This window comes from Equus przewalskii, chromosome 2 (assembly GCF_037783145.1).
Source record: "Equus przewalskii isolate Varuska chromosome 2, EquPr2, whole genome shotgun sequence".
NCBI classification, from domain to species: domain Eukaryota; kingdom Metazoa; phylum Chordata; class Mammalia; order Perissodactyla; family Equidae; genus Equus; species Equus przewalskii.
In genome coordinates, this window is record NC_091832.1 from 89,412,689 (window position 1) to 89,430,825 (window position 18,137).

Below are 18,137 nucleotides of genomic sequence, written 5' to 3' on the forward strand. Positions count from 1 at the left end.
AACATTAATGCAGCTACCAAACTGCAAATGCTCGTCACCAGTCAGCTCTCTGTCATGAAACCCTGAGTTGAGTGTGTTCTGCAAATTGTGTTGTTTACTCTGTTGGGAGCTCTCCTGTCATTTATTTTGTGCTCTGGTGAACAATTTTGAGTCGTAATGACTGACAAATTGTGCAAGCGGTAGTGCTGGATCTGTCATAAAGAAACAAAGAAAGAGTGTTCAGCTCGAAGTTAAAATGTGCTGTTTTCCCGTGGCTTGGGGCTTTTTCAAAGAAATGGAAACCATGTTAAAGATCAGTAGGCCCTTAGGAGCTGGTTCAAGTCTTTTTGACATTGTGAGGGGTATTATAAGCATCCATTAACCTGGGAGAATTGACCTGGTGTGGTCAGGTACATCAGGACTTTAAGTCCTGATTTGAAGAGAGTGTGATTGTCAGTGTTGCTCCTCCAAAGAGATCTTGTTAAAGTGACCCTCTAAAATGTTGATCCCTTATGTGTTCCTGGGTTCCTCTCTCCCCTCTGTTCCTGCAGTCCTCTGCTCTCCAGTTAAACAGAGTGTGCTTGTATATTGCTCTGTATTCATTTACCTCGTTTGTCTCATCTTTACTTCAAATCAAGATGCACTAGATTTAGGTTTTATGTTTCTTTCTTCCTTTTACTAGCTTTTTCTTAAGTGAGAAGGATAATCGTGATTTCTTTTCCTTGGGAACATTTTTTTCTTAAATAGAGAACCATAGACCTAGTAGCCGTGTGTTAGAATCAATATCTGGGGGCAGGAAAAAGCATTACCAGTTTGAAAAGGCCCCCAGGTAATTCTGATGGACAGCAGGATGGGGGATCACTGCTCAGTAGAAAATATGTCTACTTATTAAATTCTCAAAAGTTGATATTTCTCTTGCAGTGCTTTTCAAACACATGAAAAGCTTCCCCAGATGACTGATTATTTTACACTACTTTCCTCTCCCCCAGTTGAGAATTGGTTTTCAAACTAACCTAGATGATGGTATCTGACAATTTGGCCCAGAATTCTCACGTGGGAGGGATATCCTGTAAGGACTGTGGATCTTGCTGCTCATTCAGAGAATAAATATCTATTGAGCATCCATAGAGTGACTCCCTCTACACTAACTCTGTCCCTTCTCTTGAATGTTGAATGAGGGCTGCTTTTTGGTGGAATTAAAGGTGATTCACCTAAAGCCTGGATATCTCTGTATTTGACCAGGGGTCATGCAGTGAGGATCCAAGGGGCTCTGTCTCCTTAGGAAAATCAGGAAGTTTAGGAACTGTAAGAGGACAGCTTTGTTGCACTGCGGAGGGTGTTGCACACAGGTGCCTTCAATAATGATTAACCACAGAGTCTGAACTGACGCCACATGAAGGACAATGAAACTCAGCACCTGTGTGAAGCTCCTGCGCTGGTTTCTACTCCAAAGTCATACAGAAAATGTTTGTTTTTCTCCATAGGTTCGAACCAGTGTCCTCCCTGAACATAAGGATCCCCTGCCAGAGGTTGGGGTAAGTGTTTCTTGTGTTTCCAAAAGGCACAGGCATTCCTTCCGAGGTAATCATTTAGATATTCTCTGGCCTCCTGTCTGGTGGCTGACAAATGAAATTGAGTTAGATTAACAGGGTGTGACTATGCGAGGAGGCACTGTCACTTATTTGCTGAATGGCATGGAATTTACTCCTTGTCTCCTGAAAATCATCCTCAAATGAATTCATATTTAGTTCAGCTGGTTAGAGATGAATTTGGAAATTGCCCTGCAGGTAGCTGAGATGCGATTTGGAGCCAACGTTCCTGGACCAACACAGGCTAGGGAATTTGCAGATGTGGGCTCTTCCACTTCAGTAAGGAGGCAGAGAACTAACTAGCTGTAGGACTGTGATATTTTCCGCTGCCTGCCACTTAAGCACTGTAATGCAGGTCAAAACAGAAGCTGCCACCAATGTGCAGTCCAGCGTTGGAAAATCCTGCTGAGGTTTTCCTGCTGCATCTGCACTGTCACATCTCCAGCCTTCAGAAGTTAGAAAAGCAAGAGAGTAATAGGTGATTTTTGCTTAGACAAGGCAGGACCAGGCAGTGGCAGCTCCTGAAAAGATAACCCAGCAGGCTGAGTCCCCAGGATCTGTGCATTCAGAGAGGAGGAAAAAGTCCAGAAATAAGTTGGGTCCAAGAAGCCCTGGGGGTGAACCAACTGAAAGGCCTGTTTGAAATTCCCTGAAATCCTACAGGCAATTGACAACCTTCTTCCAGGCCGCGTGTGGAGCTCTGTACTAGGTACTGTTCATTTCCTCATTGGCAACAGCCACCACCCCAACCTGCCAAAGGAGCCCTCCAAAAATATGCCCCAAAGTGTAAGTTGAATCCACCAAGGAGAATGCCAGCTATTTCTGCATCTGAGAGTGAAGGAGAAGGGAAAGGACACTCCTTTTGTGCTTTCTCATGCCTAACCCAAGCTTCTAGTTTCTTCTTGGGCAAGGCTGAATAACTCTCTTTGCCTCAAGTGAATCTTCATGCTTTGTTTTCTGCCTGTCCCTTCAACCACTTGTGCTGCTCACACTTGCATCACCCATCTCTGTGCCCAGACTGCATGGAGGGCTTAATTTAGTTTGTCCAAAGGGACCAGCAAGTTCTTCCAGCTTCAGGCCTCCATTGCCACAAGCCACATGACCCTCTTCCTGCCCAGCTGCTGCTCACCACCAGCTCCCTCTCCCTGCTCAGGGCTCAGGTCACATGCCTGTTGCTTATTCCTACTACCCCAGGTGCCCTCCTGCAAACTAGGTCATCACTAGCAAGCTCTCATCACACCCTTCACACCTCCTTCAGAAGACAAAAGACCTTGTGAAATCTGTAACTATTAATAGGTTAATACGTTATTTTATCGAGCAGTTCCATTTATTTTTTGGTGTTCAAGAAAGATGAACCGATTTAATTTTTTCTCCGCTAACTGCTCACCCCCTCAACTTGCTCTGTGTTAAATCCTCCTAGCTTGAGGCTTCAATGACGTCCTGGCCTAATTGTGTAAATTTCCCCCATTTTCTTTTCACATTCAAGTTCTTGGGAATACATTTAATTCATGTTAAAACTTGTGTCCTGTGGTATTGTGATTTATAATAGGGAATATGTGTTTGGTCTTTGTCTACAGTTCTGGCACAGAGCTCCTAAAACCCTTGAAATTTCTTAAGTGTTGAGACAGATACATGGGTGTCTTTTGTTAGGTTAATGAGGTGACTTTTGGACCTCACTTAAGGATGGGAGCTGGTTGCCAGGAGAACCAATTATGTGATTAGAGGTTGGAACTTTCAGTCCCACCCCCTGACCTCTGGGAAGGGGAGAGAGGTTGGAGGTTAAATCAATTGCCAATGGCCAAGGATTTAATCAATCATTCCTATGTAATGAAACCTCTATAAAAACCCAAAAGGATGGGGTTCAGAGAGCTTCTGGGTTATGAACACCTGGAGATTTCGGAGGAAAGCGTGGAAGCTCTGTGCCCTTTCCCCATACTTTGCCCTATTTATCTTTTCATCTGGTTGTTGATTCATATCCTTTAATATCCTTTGTAATAAATCAGTAATCTAGTAAGTAAATGGGTTGCCTGAGTTCTGTGAGCCACTCTTGCAAATTAATCAAACCCAAGGAGGGTTTCCTGGGAACCTCTGACTTGTAGCTGCTCAGTCAGAAGCACAAGTAACAACTTGGACTTGTAATTGGCATCTGAAGTGAGGGCCGAGCCATCTTATGGGACTGAGCCCTCAGCCTGTGGCATCTGATGCTATCTCCCAGTAGATAGTGCCAGAATTGAGTTGAATCACAGGACACTCACCTGGTGTCAGAGAATTGCTTGGATGTATGGAGAAAAAACGCACATTGGAATTGGATGCAAAATCCTTTAAGTCTCTTCATTAAATTATTTATTTCTCCTTTCTCTTCCCACTGTTTCCCACTGCAGGCTATAGACATCTCTGACTCTGGCAACTTGTGGGAGAGAGGGAGCATAGTCTGATTCTCACACATGGCGTACCCTTTCCTCCTTTTATTGTTCAGTGCTGCGGCGAGGAGAGAGGAAAGGGGAGACAGATTCCTTCTGTGCTTGCCCTTGGTGAAGGTGCAGTTCCCCTTCTGATGGTTTTGGTGCTTCTCAGGCTGACGCTGCCTGTCAGAGTTCTCCATGTGGCAGACGTTGAAATGCTGGCTCTCTTGTGAGCAGAATATATGTATTCCTGGAGGCCTTGTAGGCTCCTTCCAACTGCATATTTCCCTATGATGGAGGATCTGATTCTGGTGCAACCTTCTCTGCTGCCCAGGCTCACCCTACACTCTCTTGCTACTGAGATCCACTTTTCCAGCATGTGGCCCTAGCTCAGCTGCTTTCTGTGCTGTCCATTTGACCCATGTAAAATTCGCATGTATTAGCCATGCCACATGGAAGAAATTCAGGCTGCCCACTGGTCTCCTCTCTCAGCTCAGCCATCTCCTTGTTGACCCTTTCTACAAGCCCCAGCAGCATGGTACTAGATAGTCAGTGATTATCAAAGGAGAGACAATCACCAGTCCCCAACAGTGGGGAGGTAAGGATGGTTGGACACCTCCAAGCTTGATAAGTGATTTTTTGGGATCAGATTCCCTTGACTTTGGCTTTGGCTTTGGAGATAGAGGTGTCTTCTTGAGGGTGATTAACAGAGAGATTAGCCTCATTTCTTAAATAGTATACATCCCCAAATGCTGACCTTCCCTCTCTTCTAACACTACCTTTGTATTAACTGTATATGTCATGGCTATCAATAGGCCGCTTTCTCTGAACTGGCTCCTCGTTAAGCATTGTGAAGGGGTTGATAGCTCCAACGACGGGAGGTTCTCTGAACTTATAATGTGGTGCATTTGGTAACAAAGATTCAGCTATAATTCCTGCACCAAAAGAAAGGTCTCAATTGACATTCTGTGATATGTCTGTTGTATCACTTAGGAATGCATTCAGAGGCATTCACTGACAGACAGTGTCTTAAAGGTAGTAGGCTTGTTTTTCTCATGTTAGAAAAAGTCTTGGAGGAGGTTGTCCAAGACTGCAGCTACTCAAAAATGGCTTCATGCAAGCAGGCTCTATCCATCTTCCTGCTCTTCCTTTCTTAGAGTATTGTCTGCTCTGACCATAGCACCTCCAAGTCTCATATTCCAGGCTGGGAAAGAGTAAAGGGCAAAGGCTCAGATCATCTGATTCTGTTCTTTCAATTCTGCAAAACAACAGCTTTCCAGGAATTCTCAGTTGGAATACTAACACTTAGATATCACTGAGAAGAGCTGAGTCCCTAGGCAGAAGGCAATCTGGGTACAATTCCTTCTTAAACAAAATCAAAGTGCTTTTAGTACTGAAAGAAGGGCAGAATGGGTATTAGGTGTTAGTAAGGTCTCCGCACTACTACTAGATGTTAGACTCCATGAGAATGAAGACCCTGCTTATTTTGCTCACTCTAACAGTCCAAGCTTTGTGCCTGGAAATTAGCAAATTACGATATCTGTATTGAATGTATTGGGAAGTATACCGTAATTTTGGTTTGCCAACCATCTTATATTTTTTAGAACCACCAGAATTAAAAGAGGGGGATGGTCACTAAAAACAAAAATAATATGGTAAATATCTAGTACATTCTGTGTCACATCAGAACTCAATAAAATGGCAATTATATTACTGAACTAAATCTCAGGTATAGTAAGAACGAGACTAAATAAGAGCTGACATCAGCATGCCGTGGCTTCTAACACTCTCAGAGAACATGATATTCTAGATAAGAATTACCCCATCTTGAGCACCAATGAAGTTCTACCAGTTAATAAACATCTCATCAATTAATCCTCAAAATATTTCTTTGGACACTGCAAAAAGAGTCTGACAGTTCAATTTCTTGGTCAAGAAAGTAGAGCTAATAATGGCTTTGCCATCATGTTAGGACTCTAGCGATTAAGTACTCCAATTAAAACATGAGCGAAAATCTTTCATTGTAAATCCTTCAAATATGCTCCATACATTTCTTTACATTCTTAAGAAGCACCTACTGGATGCACCCAAACCTTTGTTGATGACTTAGTCAAGCAGATGCCAATCTGTGCTGTGAGAGCTTTTGAGGTGTATTCATGGTAAATATGTAATTTTATAGTATATGACTTTAACCTAAAGTACTTTTCAGTGTTTTCTTTGGACCGTTCACCAACTTTTAGCAGATTTCCCCCCAATTCTTTTTTCTTTCTGATGTCTTTTTTTCAATGTGAATAGTTCATATCCTGTTTGCCTTCCTATAGATGAGAAACCATGTAACTGTATCCGTTAGGGTTGACAGTGAAGATAAAGTACCTGGGTTATGAAAAAGGGCCTGTCCTGTAAGTTATGTGTACAAGATGTTGTTTATCCACCTCAAGACATCAACTTCGGATCTTCAAACACCTTTTAAAATTTACACAGTTCCTGTATATAGTTTTGTGAGAATAGGTCAAAGTATTATTGATAGATTCATTTAGCATCTAAACAAGCACTATCCAATGTAAATATAATGCATACCACAAATGCATGCCATGTATGTAATTTTAAATTTTCTAGTAGTCCCTGCTTTTAAAAAAATATAAAGAGGGGCTGACCCTGTGGCCAAATGGTTAAGTTCATATGCTCCGCTTTGGCAGCCCAGGGTTTTGCCAGTTCGGATCCTGGGCACAGACGTGGCACAGTTCATCAGGCCATGTGCTGAGGCAGCATCCCACATAGCACAACCAGAAGAACCTACAACTAGAATATACAACTATGTACTGGGGGGCTTTGGGAAGAAGAAGAAAAAAAATAAATAAAAAGGTTTATTAAAAAAGGGTGAAATTAATTTAATTATATTTTATTGAGCCCCAAATATGCAAAATATTATCATTTTAAAATGTAATCAATACAAAAAATTGTTAATGATATATTTCACATTCCTTTTTTCATACCACATCTTATAAATTTGTTGTGTATTTCACACTTAGAACTCATCTCAATTCACAAGAGCCACAAACTAGTGTTCAGGATAATGCAGCTCTAGACAGTACTTGGAAAAACTTGGGAGATTCATGCAAATTGTAGTATAAAGGAAACCTATACTCTGAATAAAGGCTTTGTGAGATTACATAAGTGATGGAGGTTTGGCCAGCTCATGGCAATGCATATGGGCTTGTACATCCTCTGGCTCCTTCTGTATGGCCAGGGGACCATTGAGGACCTGCTGCAGGGAGGTGTGCAATCCTGGTGAGCAGTCTGGAGATCTGTGACTTGCTCAGGGTCCCCACAGTGGCTGGTGGATAAACTGTTTATTTGTACACTCCCTATTGAGAGAGGCCAGGGATTGAGACAGATGCCCCACTTTTTTCCACCCTGCTTGATACCTCTCTCCAGCCAGGTGAGTGATTGAAATCGTGCATCCAGCAATTTAATGATCACCTGCTTTGGGTGCTGGCACCAGAATCATAATTGTGAGTGTTTGTTTCACTGTTATGAGCAGTCAAGAAAGGTCAGAGCCACATGTTGTGTGGGCAGAGAACCTGTCAGAAGGAAAGAGAATTGCCACCTGTCCTGGAAATAAGGCACAGCGTGAGGGGGATGAAAGAACACTGGACTGAAAGGCAAGAGCCTGGGTTCTAATTCGGCTTTCTGCATATTAACTAGTTTTGTGACCATAAGTTAGCCAGTTAACTCCTTTGGGCCCCACTTTCTTCCTCTACAGACTGGCAATGCCTTAACAAGCCTTGATATTCTTTGATTCCATGTAGACATTTCTTGGGCCCTGATAAACTTTCCATATGATCTACTAAAAATTTGAACTACAAGGTAGCTTATAGGTAACACGTGTTCAACAATAATAACTGTAGAGGCCCATATAACCTTTGTATTTTTTTTTTCACTTTTTATGTAGAATTTCTTCTAATATATATTTCCCCTGAATCTAATTTTTATTTTTAAACATATATTTTCTTTTTTTATTGCAGGCATTTCTCATAGATTTTTTTTTTTTTTTTAATACTCTGCCTTTTCCAAAAGGTATCCAAGGTGGACTTACAATACTTTTAAGTCATTTGACTTCTGGGTGTGTTACCTTAATTGCTATGCGAGTTAATGTTTGTGGAATATTCCTGTTTTCTCAGCAATATACTAAGTGCTTTGCTTGGGTTACTTTAATTCTCATAACAACAGCTGTGAGAAAGATACAGTTAATCATATACAACTTTTTCATACAGAAATCAAGGCCTAGAGTGTTGGAGGAACTCATCCAAGACCACAGGTTTGTGAGAGAGAGGAAAGAGATCGAAGGCCTGAGCATACCCATCACTGGATGCAGCCCAGGGGCTAGGACAAATGGTTTAACTGCCCAGATTTCCATTTTTGGAAAATAACTAATTTCGGACTACATTTCAGACCTCCGAAGCTCCAATTCTAGTGAGGCTTTACATTTTTTTCTTTGTCTTTTTTATTTTTCCCCTGATATTAAAGCTCCCAGTGTGAAACCTTTAGGATGAGAATTTTAGAAACGGCACCGAATGAGAGATAGAAAACATTGTTCCTTGAGTTATATTTGAAATATAAAAAAAGTCTTAAAGAATTCTCTTAAATTCTATGATTATGATTACAGTGACAGCAAGGATAAAGTAGCTTTATATTGTTATTAGCTTATGATATAGCATTGTGCACTGTTTTCCCTATATGGAAATGCAGGTTTCAGAAATAGAGAAGACTATTTTTCCCTTTAATTTGTTCTTTTACCAGGAGTCCAAAGAATGTTCATGTAAATGAATGATGTATTTTCCAACTTTGGGAGTGCAGAAGGCCCTAGTTTTATTTGTGTTGAGGTGAAGCAAATACATAAAAACCTGCTAGAAAATAAATGTATAGGCAATTTCATTGTTGGTGTTGAAATGTGAAACAATTATAGATTGTCTTTAAATTTGAGGATTTTATTAATGTATTTTGTGCAACATCCAGAGTATACAGTTATTTTTAGAATAAATAATATTTATATCTATATAACATCTCCTCTTGTTTGACATGTTTTCATAATCTAATGCCATAACGCCTTTACCCAAATTGTTTTCTAGCAGATTGTGTTTTCGCTGTAAGTTCTCCTATTATCCTTCAAGATTAAGCATGTGGCTGACAGTTGTGATGGAAAAGATTGACTCAAGAGCATTGTTCTTGGCACACTGCAAACAGTGCAGCAGTAGGCATACCACACGACCCCTCTGTTCCACACCCTGGGCTTGGCTCGAAGATGGACAAGCCAAGGTCCGCCTCCACAGGAGCTTCTGGGCTGGTGGACAGGAGAGGCCTCCAAAGGCTTGTGGTCACAAACTCTGCTTGCAGCTGTGCCTCGTCGTGTGTCTGCAGCTCATGTCTGAAAATAGCCGTTCCACCTGTCTCTCATTGCTATTTTCCAGTCTGGGGCATTTGCTGCTTTTATTGTCAAAAAGACCACAGTAACATTCATGGCGTATGTAGTTTGTTTTATTAATTCTAAAACCATCCATACCTTCAAAGTCTCAAAAGGCAAAGAGAAGAAATAATTTGAAATTTTAGGGCATCATGAAATTTCTGGTCAGTTAAGAGTTTTCTTTGAATGAGGATAATGAGTGAGGGGTGGGGATTTAAATTAAAAACCCTAATTATCATATAAAGAATAAGTGAGATAGACATCTCGTTAAAATACAAAATGCTAAATTGAAATTCACTACAACATTTTACATGTACTGTCTGCACACTGTAAAATTGTTTGATTTCCCACACTTCAGTGAAGTATAGTAGTTTATAACTATATGCAGAAAGAGCATTTCTTCTATATCTAAGAGAATAACTAGTACTTGAAAGCTTGCACTATGCCATTTGTTCATTCATTCTTTGTCAGTAAATATTTATCATGTACCTACTATGTGTTAGGCACTGGGGGTTTATCAGAAAACAGCATAAAGCTTCTTGTGCAACTACTTCAAATCTCAATTTTTTGGTGGGGGGACAAAATAAATATATAATATTTAAGCGCCAATAGAGAAAAATGCAGCAGGATAAGGAATAAAGAATAGCAGTGTGTGTGTTGAGAAGGGGTGCTCTTTTCTATGGGAATGTTCTAGTAGGTATCCCTGATGAAGTGACAAATGCTTTGGTTCAGCTGGATCTCTCCTAGGCTCTCATTACCTCGTGCTGAAAAGTCATCCTAAATCTCTGCATACTTTGTTCATACAGCTGTTGCACTTCCTTTTCTGCCATGATTCACTCTCATTTCATCACTCGTTGACCTGTCATCAGAGCTTGTTTCCACAAATCCTCTATTTTCACCTAATATTCTTCACCTAATAATTTGGTCTCATATTCTTCTGGCTTTGGTGACTTGGTGTCTAAACCAGCTCTTGACTTTCAAATTAATTCACTGGGTTTATCATTACTAAAATACAGGCATCTCAAGTTTAGAACTGAGTTGTATTTCAGATGTTTGCCTTTAAGCCTTTTGAAACAGTTCTTCTAAGTTAGAGCTTTGAAAAGAGAGAGGAAAATTCTGACCTGAAGCTTTTCTTTCCTATGTCCAACAGTTGCTCAGTGCAGATGGAGCCTTTTGTGTATGGCATAACTGCACACTTTCCTCTGAAAAGACCCAATTGGCCTCAGACTACTTAAGTCCAGCCTCTTATTTTAGTGAAGCCTGGCAACAGACATATGAAGAGAGAATGTTCTGGAAGATGTAGTATTGACTTCTTGTAGAGTATTACAATATTTTAGGCAGCCATGGCATGGGTAATAATATGGTTTTGATATTTTCGTGTTTACTTCTTGACCTTGAGGGGAGAATGAGAAATTCTATTCATGCTATACCATAATAGTATGACTTTCAAATCAGAAGTAGCCAGGAGTATTAAAAAGAGATGAAAGATTTTTATCCTGGAAAAGAAAAATCAATTTAGAGTTTTATTCTTTACATTATGAATCAAAGAGTATAGAAAGTAGATATTCGTACATAGTCAACACCAGTTATGATAGGTTAAAAAAGCAATTTTAGAAAATGTGACTGAATAAGTCCCTTTCTTTTTTGGTGTATTGGAATGAAATTGTCCCATGCTAGCATAGAAATAACAAAGGAAACAAATGCTTTTAAACATTGCTATGATGGGGGAGAAATATAGCATTTCTATTTATAGCTTGTACAGAGTCCCACATAAAAATAGCTCCAAGTGACAGATTTGCTCATATCTGGCATACAAAGTTGTTGCTGCCAGTGACTTGAGGAATTCTGATAAGAACAACGTCGGCACTGGTAAATATTGAAAGTTTATCATCTTTTCTTTTACCCCAGTTTTCATATGGGGAGAAAATTAGTTCGTGGAAAAGTCTTGGCTTTTGTATTATACATTTTGCTATTTTCTAGGCTATTTGTCTCTTTATTTTTAACAAAAGGATTTGCACCCCTCGACGTCACCCCGTGAAGTGGGTATATTACTGATGATTGTATCTCTGCCAGTGACATATTTGTCAGGCTAATAGATTTAACATTTCATTCTTCTAAACATTAATTTTGTGTGATTGGTGTGATTGGTGTGACAGCAAAAATATTAAGAACCTCAGAAATGAATGAAAATCGTTCTTTCTCTCTTATTTTCAGCGAAGTTTCCTGGGCTATGCCAGTTTTAAAGTGGGGGAGCTGTTGAAGTCAAAGGAGCAGCTGCTAGCCCTGAGCCTGAGGTGGGTCTCTTTGTCTGCAGAAATGCTGTTCTAGTTAATAGCCCGTGATATTTATTGATGGCTGGTTGGGTTCGAAAGTCACAATTCCTGCAGACGTTCAGATGTCAACTCTCAAATGGCTTATATTCGCTACTGCAACAAGTTATGGTGAAACAGCAGTCATTCAAGTTCACATTAAAGTTCATATTTCAAATTGTCGAAGGTTATCGGCCCTTGTAGGAAAAAAAATACACATTATCGTTAAAGTGATGAAAGTCTGTGAAAGTAAGAAAGTAAATAGAAATGATGAGTGTCCTATTAAGTAATTTTTTTGTTACTTATCAAAATGTTACTTTTTAAATCAAGTAAGTTTTTACGTTTGAAATATGTTTATTAGAGGCAACATTGAGGACTTATGATAATAGAGGATAAACTGAGTATTCTCTTTTTTTAAGCTTATTTTGTTGCTATACTATTAGATATGAGATAGTTATAAATTATAACTTATAAATTATAAATTAAAACAGACCATATTGAAACAGACAATAGATTATAGCTGATTTTGAGTATAAGTACAGTTTGTTTTGATACAGAAGATGAGACAAAAATCCTTAGGAAGTTGCATAATGTTTTAATACTAACAAAAGTAATAAATAGAATAAATATTTCTTTTTAAATTCATAATAAATTTGAAACAATAATAGTATGTTGTTTTCTAACTGTGTAATAACTTATAATCACGTATACATGGAGAATACCTCTTGCTATATTTGTATAGTATAAATGAATATAAAAATTTTATGGAACTCTCTTTGTAAATCTTAAGATGCTCCTCTTTTGATGAAACTTAGAGACCACTCTCAGGGAAGAGAAAATGTCTTAAGTTTGCCCTCTGCCTTGGCCCCCAAGGACCCACTGGTAACAAACAATTTATTTCAGTAAGGATGTTCTTGCTCATACTGGAATCTGTACTGCTGGCTGTCTCTTTTTCTGATTTTTCCTGATCCTTACAGTTTTGCATGTTGACTCAAGAGACAGTATAAAATAATTTAAAGTAATCCATATTCATGCAGACAAATAAGTGTTGGTGGGTTCTAATGAGGCCACTATCTTCTCTCAGGCTTCTTTTAGGCTGTGTCTCTTAAACATGTTATTTTTTTGTTGTATTTTACTTGAGAAAACATTTAAAAATCTCTGTAGTTTTGTGGTGATATTCCCAATAAAATTTTGCTGTGGTTATTTTCAATTTGTAGTATGTAAGGGCCAGCTAAAATATCTAGCTATCAGTGTCACTGACACCTAGAAAATATCTATTGCCAACCTAGCATGGTGGTTGGATGCGACACAAGTGCCCCTCGGCTCATGATATGAGGTCTCAAACATTGAGCTAACTTAGAACTACTAGTGGGGCACACATATTGTGGATAAGATGCATTCACTTAATTCCTCCTCTTGCTGACTCACAAGCTACTGTATTGACTATAGCAAGACTGTCATCAACGTCAGCAGCGCACTACACAACATTGAGACACTGCCTGTGAAACAGAAATCAGGGACGAGAAATCTTTAGTGAAATGGAAATTAGTGAGCCACACAATACCTTAGAGAGAGGATAGGAACAGAAGGGTCAAGTTTAGGATATTAATGTTGGAAGGAGAAGGGAATGTAATAATTACAGGTTTAGATGAAATCAATACAAATTTCCACTTTTGATTTTAATACCTCAGCTTACAACTCATTTGATTTCGATTGTATAAGAGGAAAACAAGTTCAACCACAAAGAATGGAATTTTTTAGAAAAGATGATTTTTGAAAACCAATTGTGGACTAGGTAGGTTAGTATTTTTTTCCTTTTTGTGCTTTGCCGACTTTGTGGATTTCTCTTCCTATGAACCAGACACAGTATAGACTTTTCATAGCCTTTTAATTTCTGGTACTTTATGTTTTTTTAGTTCTGATACAATTTATCTTCTTTCCTTTGACTCAGTAGTCTCTGAGTTACTGAGTTGAAAGAACATTAGGTCAGGGATAAGATTTTTTTTGGTTATTTGTTTTGTTTTGTTTTTAATGTTCCTTTGCACTGATAATATCTGACCTTTATTCTTTTTATATTCCAGTAATTATTTTTAAAGCAATAGAATTCTCAGATTTTTGTAAAACAAATTCGCAGAAATAAGGATGTATTTCTAGGCACCATTCTTTGATGGTGAGCTTCCCCAAAATCACTGTCCCTTTGGGTTGCTTCTTACCAGATACTTCAGATTCCAAAACTCTCAAACTAGTTCCACGGAACACCATGGTTTTATGTGGCTACTAGGTCATGTGTATTCGAACTGGAATTTTTGAACTGAATTGAATTTTTTTTCCACAGAAAACTTAAAGGACAAGAAGTGTGTGTCTAATTTGTATATTTAGACTCAAATTTCTTAAAATAGAATATAGTGTATTTTTAAAGTTGTAATTTGTTCGCATATATTGGGAAAATACCTCCGATGTAAAGTGGTTCCTACTCATGCAGTTCGTCTTCGTTTAAATGCACAGTTGCTAAATTTCTGTCTGAGTCTTCTAGCATCCTAATTGGACTGGATATCTATTTACCTTTGTATTACATCTGCTTTGTTTTGCTAGTTTACATTTGGTAGTTCCTCTCTCCTCTGACTTCTTTTAGATGTCAATCATTTATATTTTCCGTTTTCGTTCTCTAGTTGATTGCCATATATTCCTGACTTCCATTATATAATATAAAGCTAGGGTTTTTGTATAGAGGATTATAATTGTAGGCAAGAAAAATATTGGATAATCTTATAAGAAGAAGAAGAAGAAGAATTTACTTTATTCTCTTGTAAGTATATTAGAGATCTTGTCTCGTTAACCCTTATACAGTTAGCCTGTAATGTTATTATTTTTGCCATCTTATAAGTTAAGAAACCAAGGCGTAGCAAGCAGGTAAATAATTTGTACAAGGTTACAGTGCTTAGAAGTAGGAAAGCCACCGTACGAAGCCACATATTTCTGACTGCAAAGCCTATGCTGTAATGACCCTTTGTTTCTTTTGACAAAAGAGACAACTGAGAACTAGTTAAAACATATCACATGTCATGTGACTTAGTAAAGGCAGAAAAAAGCAAGGCCTCAGGTCCAGGACCACTTCTTCATGGACTGAGTCCACCACAGTGCCTCATCGTAGACTAAATAGAGACATAATGAGTGTTAACACACCATGGAGAACTCAGGAATATTAGCCATGATGGCAGAAAGTGGGTACCAGCCTGCTAAGTTGGGGGGAAATGGAGGCTGAGGGAAACTTGTGGAATCTATTCTCACCCCAGAACATGGCATTACGAGGCCTTCCACCTGGATTACTGCCCAAGCACCTGACAATCATTTACTCTACCAACCTGATCTGAATGTCTTGGCACCATGCAAGTAGAAATTTGGAACACTATAACCCTGTTTTATGATTTAATGAGAGAATGGAGAAATTAAGTCTGTCTCTGGGAATGGCGCTAGTAGTCGGGAAAAATTACCTTTCTCTTAAAGTATTCTAACAACCACAGAGGCAGAAAAAAAGGGAGGAGAGTATAACTTTTTTTCTAGAAAATCCTTTTCAGAGAATAGAGACAGATGGAAGTGTTCTGACCTTGTCTGAGCTTCGTTGCATGTCTCCTCACAGTTTGGATTACATTCAGTGCTCATTCATTCAGCAAGCTTTTATTAATTTTTCATATGCCACCTGCAGTGATCAATTTTTTAGAAATTTTTAAAAATAGCAGAGTTAATATTTTGCAGTTGATGTTATTAGTAACACTGTTAATGAACAATCTCATTATTAACTGAACATCTACTAGCATGCAAAGAATGTGTTAGATGCTTTCTGTGCATGATCTTATTTAATCACGCAGCATTATCATATTCATTTTACCGCAACTTATCTAAGATCCCACAGCTGCTGATTGTACAAGGAAGGTTAGAATTTACTTTGGTCTGACTCCAAAGCTTGTTCCTTTCTTATTTTCCTGCCTTGTAGGAAGCTAATGATCTCACAGAATCTTTACTTCCTTCTCCATTTTATATTTCATCCTTTGGAGAGTTTTAGGAACCTCAATTATTTTTTTCTCAATGCTTTATCTTAAAATTCAGTCTTATATGCCTGTGGCATAGTACGGGTTCAATAATTATTTGTTGTAATTTTGATTCATGAGGATGACTTCCTTATGTCTTTATGGATGCTAAATGTACACTTAGTACCATTTGTGTCTGAGTGGAATTCACCTGAATTAGCGAATATAATATAGTATAAGCATTAGAGTATATCTGAGACGAGTAGTTCTCGGAGAAATGAGTGATAGATTGTAATTTGCTTGAAAAGCTGAAAACTTTACTTAGAATTCACATTGATTTCAGTGTAGGCCACTTTACCTCATCGCAGAAACGTTCAGCTCTTAAGCGCTCTGTTAGTTCTTTTGTAACCTTCTACATGTAACCCTCCAAAACTAAGAAAATATTTATATGATTTTATCAGAATGGATGTGACAACATTTTCTTAAATACAGATATGTAAGAATTTATTCATAAAAAGAGAATTTATGTTTTCTTCTCATTTATTACTTCTGCCACATTTATAATAGTGCTGCCATGTAACATGTAATATAAGACTCCAGTGATCCTAAATGGACGTATGGTGCTATGTTTATAATATACAGATGTATGGGAGAGCCTATGAAAGAAATAAGCATTACAGTTCTACTGTTTGTTTTTAAATTTTCCCTATTTTGTGTAACGTTTGTATGTGTATGTATTCATGCATATACAACTGTATCATAGATTGTGTGAATGGATATCTGTTTGTGCATCTATATTATTTTAGGACTATTTTGCTTTCTCACAAACCAGGAATACTTATTTTCCATTGTCAAATGTGTGTGCTTATAGAAGTTAACATCCAAATTATGAGTTCTTCAGGTTTTTATTTTTTGGTATTTTGCTTAATTTAACCTCCTTAAACTCACACACACTTCAATTTTGTTTCTAAAAATAAAAGAATGAGAAAAACCCCACGTTTTTAACTTAATCTCCCATGGCATGTTCATAACTTGGGGGCTGGAAGTAATGATAAGGAGAGGCTCCTTAGACTGTAACATACTGTTTTCTACACAAGCATATTCAGAGTGATGAAAAGATGAAATTGTCACTAGTATCTCACAGGTTGGGAGCCCAGGCATGGTCTATAGGCCACAGGGCAGTGGATCAGGATGAGTTTGCTCCTGGATGCATGAATGCATCAGAATTCCCGCAGTAACCTGAGATCAACGTTGGCCATAGATAGAGTCTTAGATGATGCTTCTTTTTCATTTAAAATGAAATTAACCTTTCTTAGAGTTTTAATTTCCTACTGGTACTCTTTCCCTGTGTGTAAATAATAGTTATGCAAGTCTTCTTAATTTAAGCACCAATTAATAGTCTAAAGTTTTATATATGATGAAGACTTCTATAATGACATCTTTTCTTATCAAAATGTATTTGAACTTCAGAGATAATCTAAAAAATCACATCAAGCATCTTCATAATCATGTATATTTGAATATATTTCATTCTCTTTGTAAAGTCTTCCAGTCAGCTTTTTTAGGTACCGGAAAGTAGGATTACAGCAGAAAGTGATAATGGTTCCACAACACTAATTCTTGTGTATGCCTAAAACATTTTGTATATTAAATAAAGGAAGAGACATTAACTGGCAGCCAAAAACCCCTTTTTGAGAGAGAATAGCATATTCATGGTTAATTAAAAAACAGAATAGTAGTATGCTTTATTGAATGCACCACTGGAAAAGTTAAAGGATGAGGATGGCATGTAAAAACCTAACTTAATTGATGATTTTGCATAGAGTTGACTAAAAATGCACATCGTATACCCTGAAAGCAATGCCTAAGAACATTGCATATTTTTCTCTGGGAGTGAACAAGCAGGAAAACGTGCAAGTCAATAGCAAATGCAGACTCGTGATTGATCCAGATGCACAAAGAAGTGGAAAGCCTCGCATCCTTGGAGTGCTTCCTTCACTGTGCTTTTGGCATGATTCAAGGGGAGGTGACAGGCAGCTCCTCCTAGAGCTCCTCTGGTCCTGAGACTGACTCGGGCCTCAGAAACACATAGGAAGACGTAACTTACACTGTTTGAGCTTACGATGGATTAAGCATTTCAAATGTCTTATCTTATTTAATCTTCTAACAATCTTGCCTGGAAGGTGATATTATTCCTATTTACTAATAAGCGAACTAAGGATTAGAAGTTTGACTTCCTAAGATCACACAGCTGAGACGGGATGGAAAAGGCAGATTGGGAAGGAAGAAGGGTTCTTGATATCAGGATTTCTTGGAGACTATGTATTTTGTTTGAATCTTAGAATTAAATAATTTTAGAGACTAGAAGAGAT

The 18,137-nt window shown here is 38.3% G+C and overlaps 1 protein-coding gene across 35 annotated transcripts in view; it reads left to right on the plus strand.

Annotated features, from left to right (window-relative positions):
• INPP4B (inositol polyphosphate-4-phosphatase type II B) overlaps positions 1–18,137 on the plus strand; it is a 747,875-nt gene that overhangs the window by 487,780 nt on the left and 241,958 nt on the right. For 29 of the 35 annotated variants that reach the window (XM_070608969.1, XM_070608970.1, XM_070608973.1 and 26 more), the window contains 2 exons: positions 1,464–1,514; positions 11,646–11,725. In XM_070608969.1, coding sequence (XP_070465070.1) covers positions 1,464–1,514; positions 11,646–11,725 — 131 coding nt within the window. Of the gene's footprint in view, positions 1–1,463; positions 1,515–10,730; positions 11,471–11,645; positions 11,726–18,137 lie in introns of those variants that run through there. The other 6 variants (XM_070608997.1, XM_070608991.1, XM_070608993.1 and 3 more) reach the window with 3 other exon arrangements.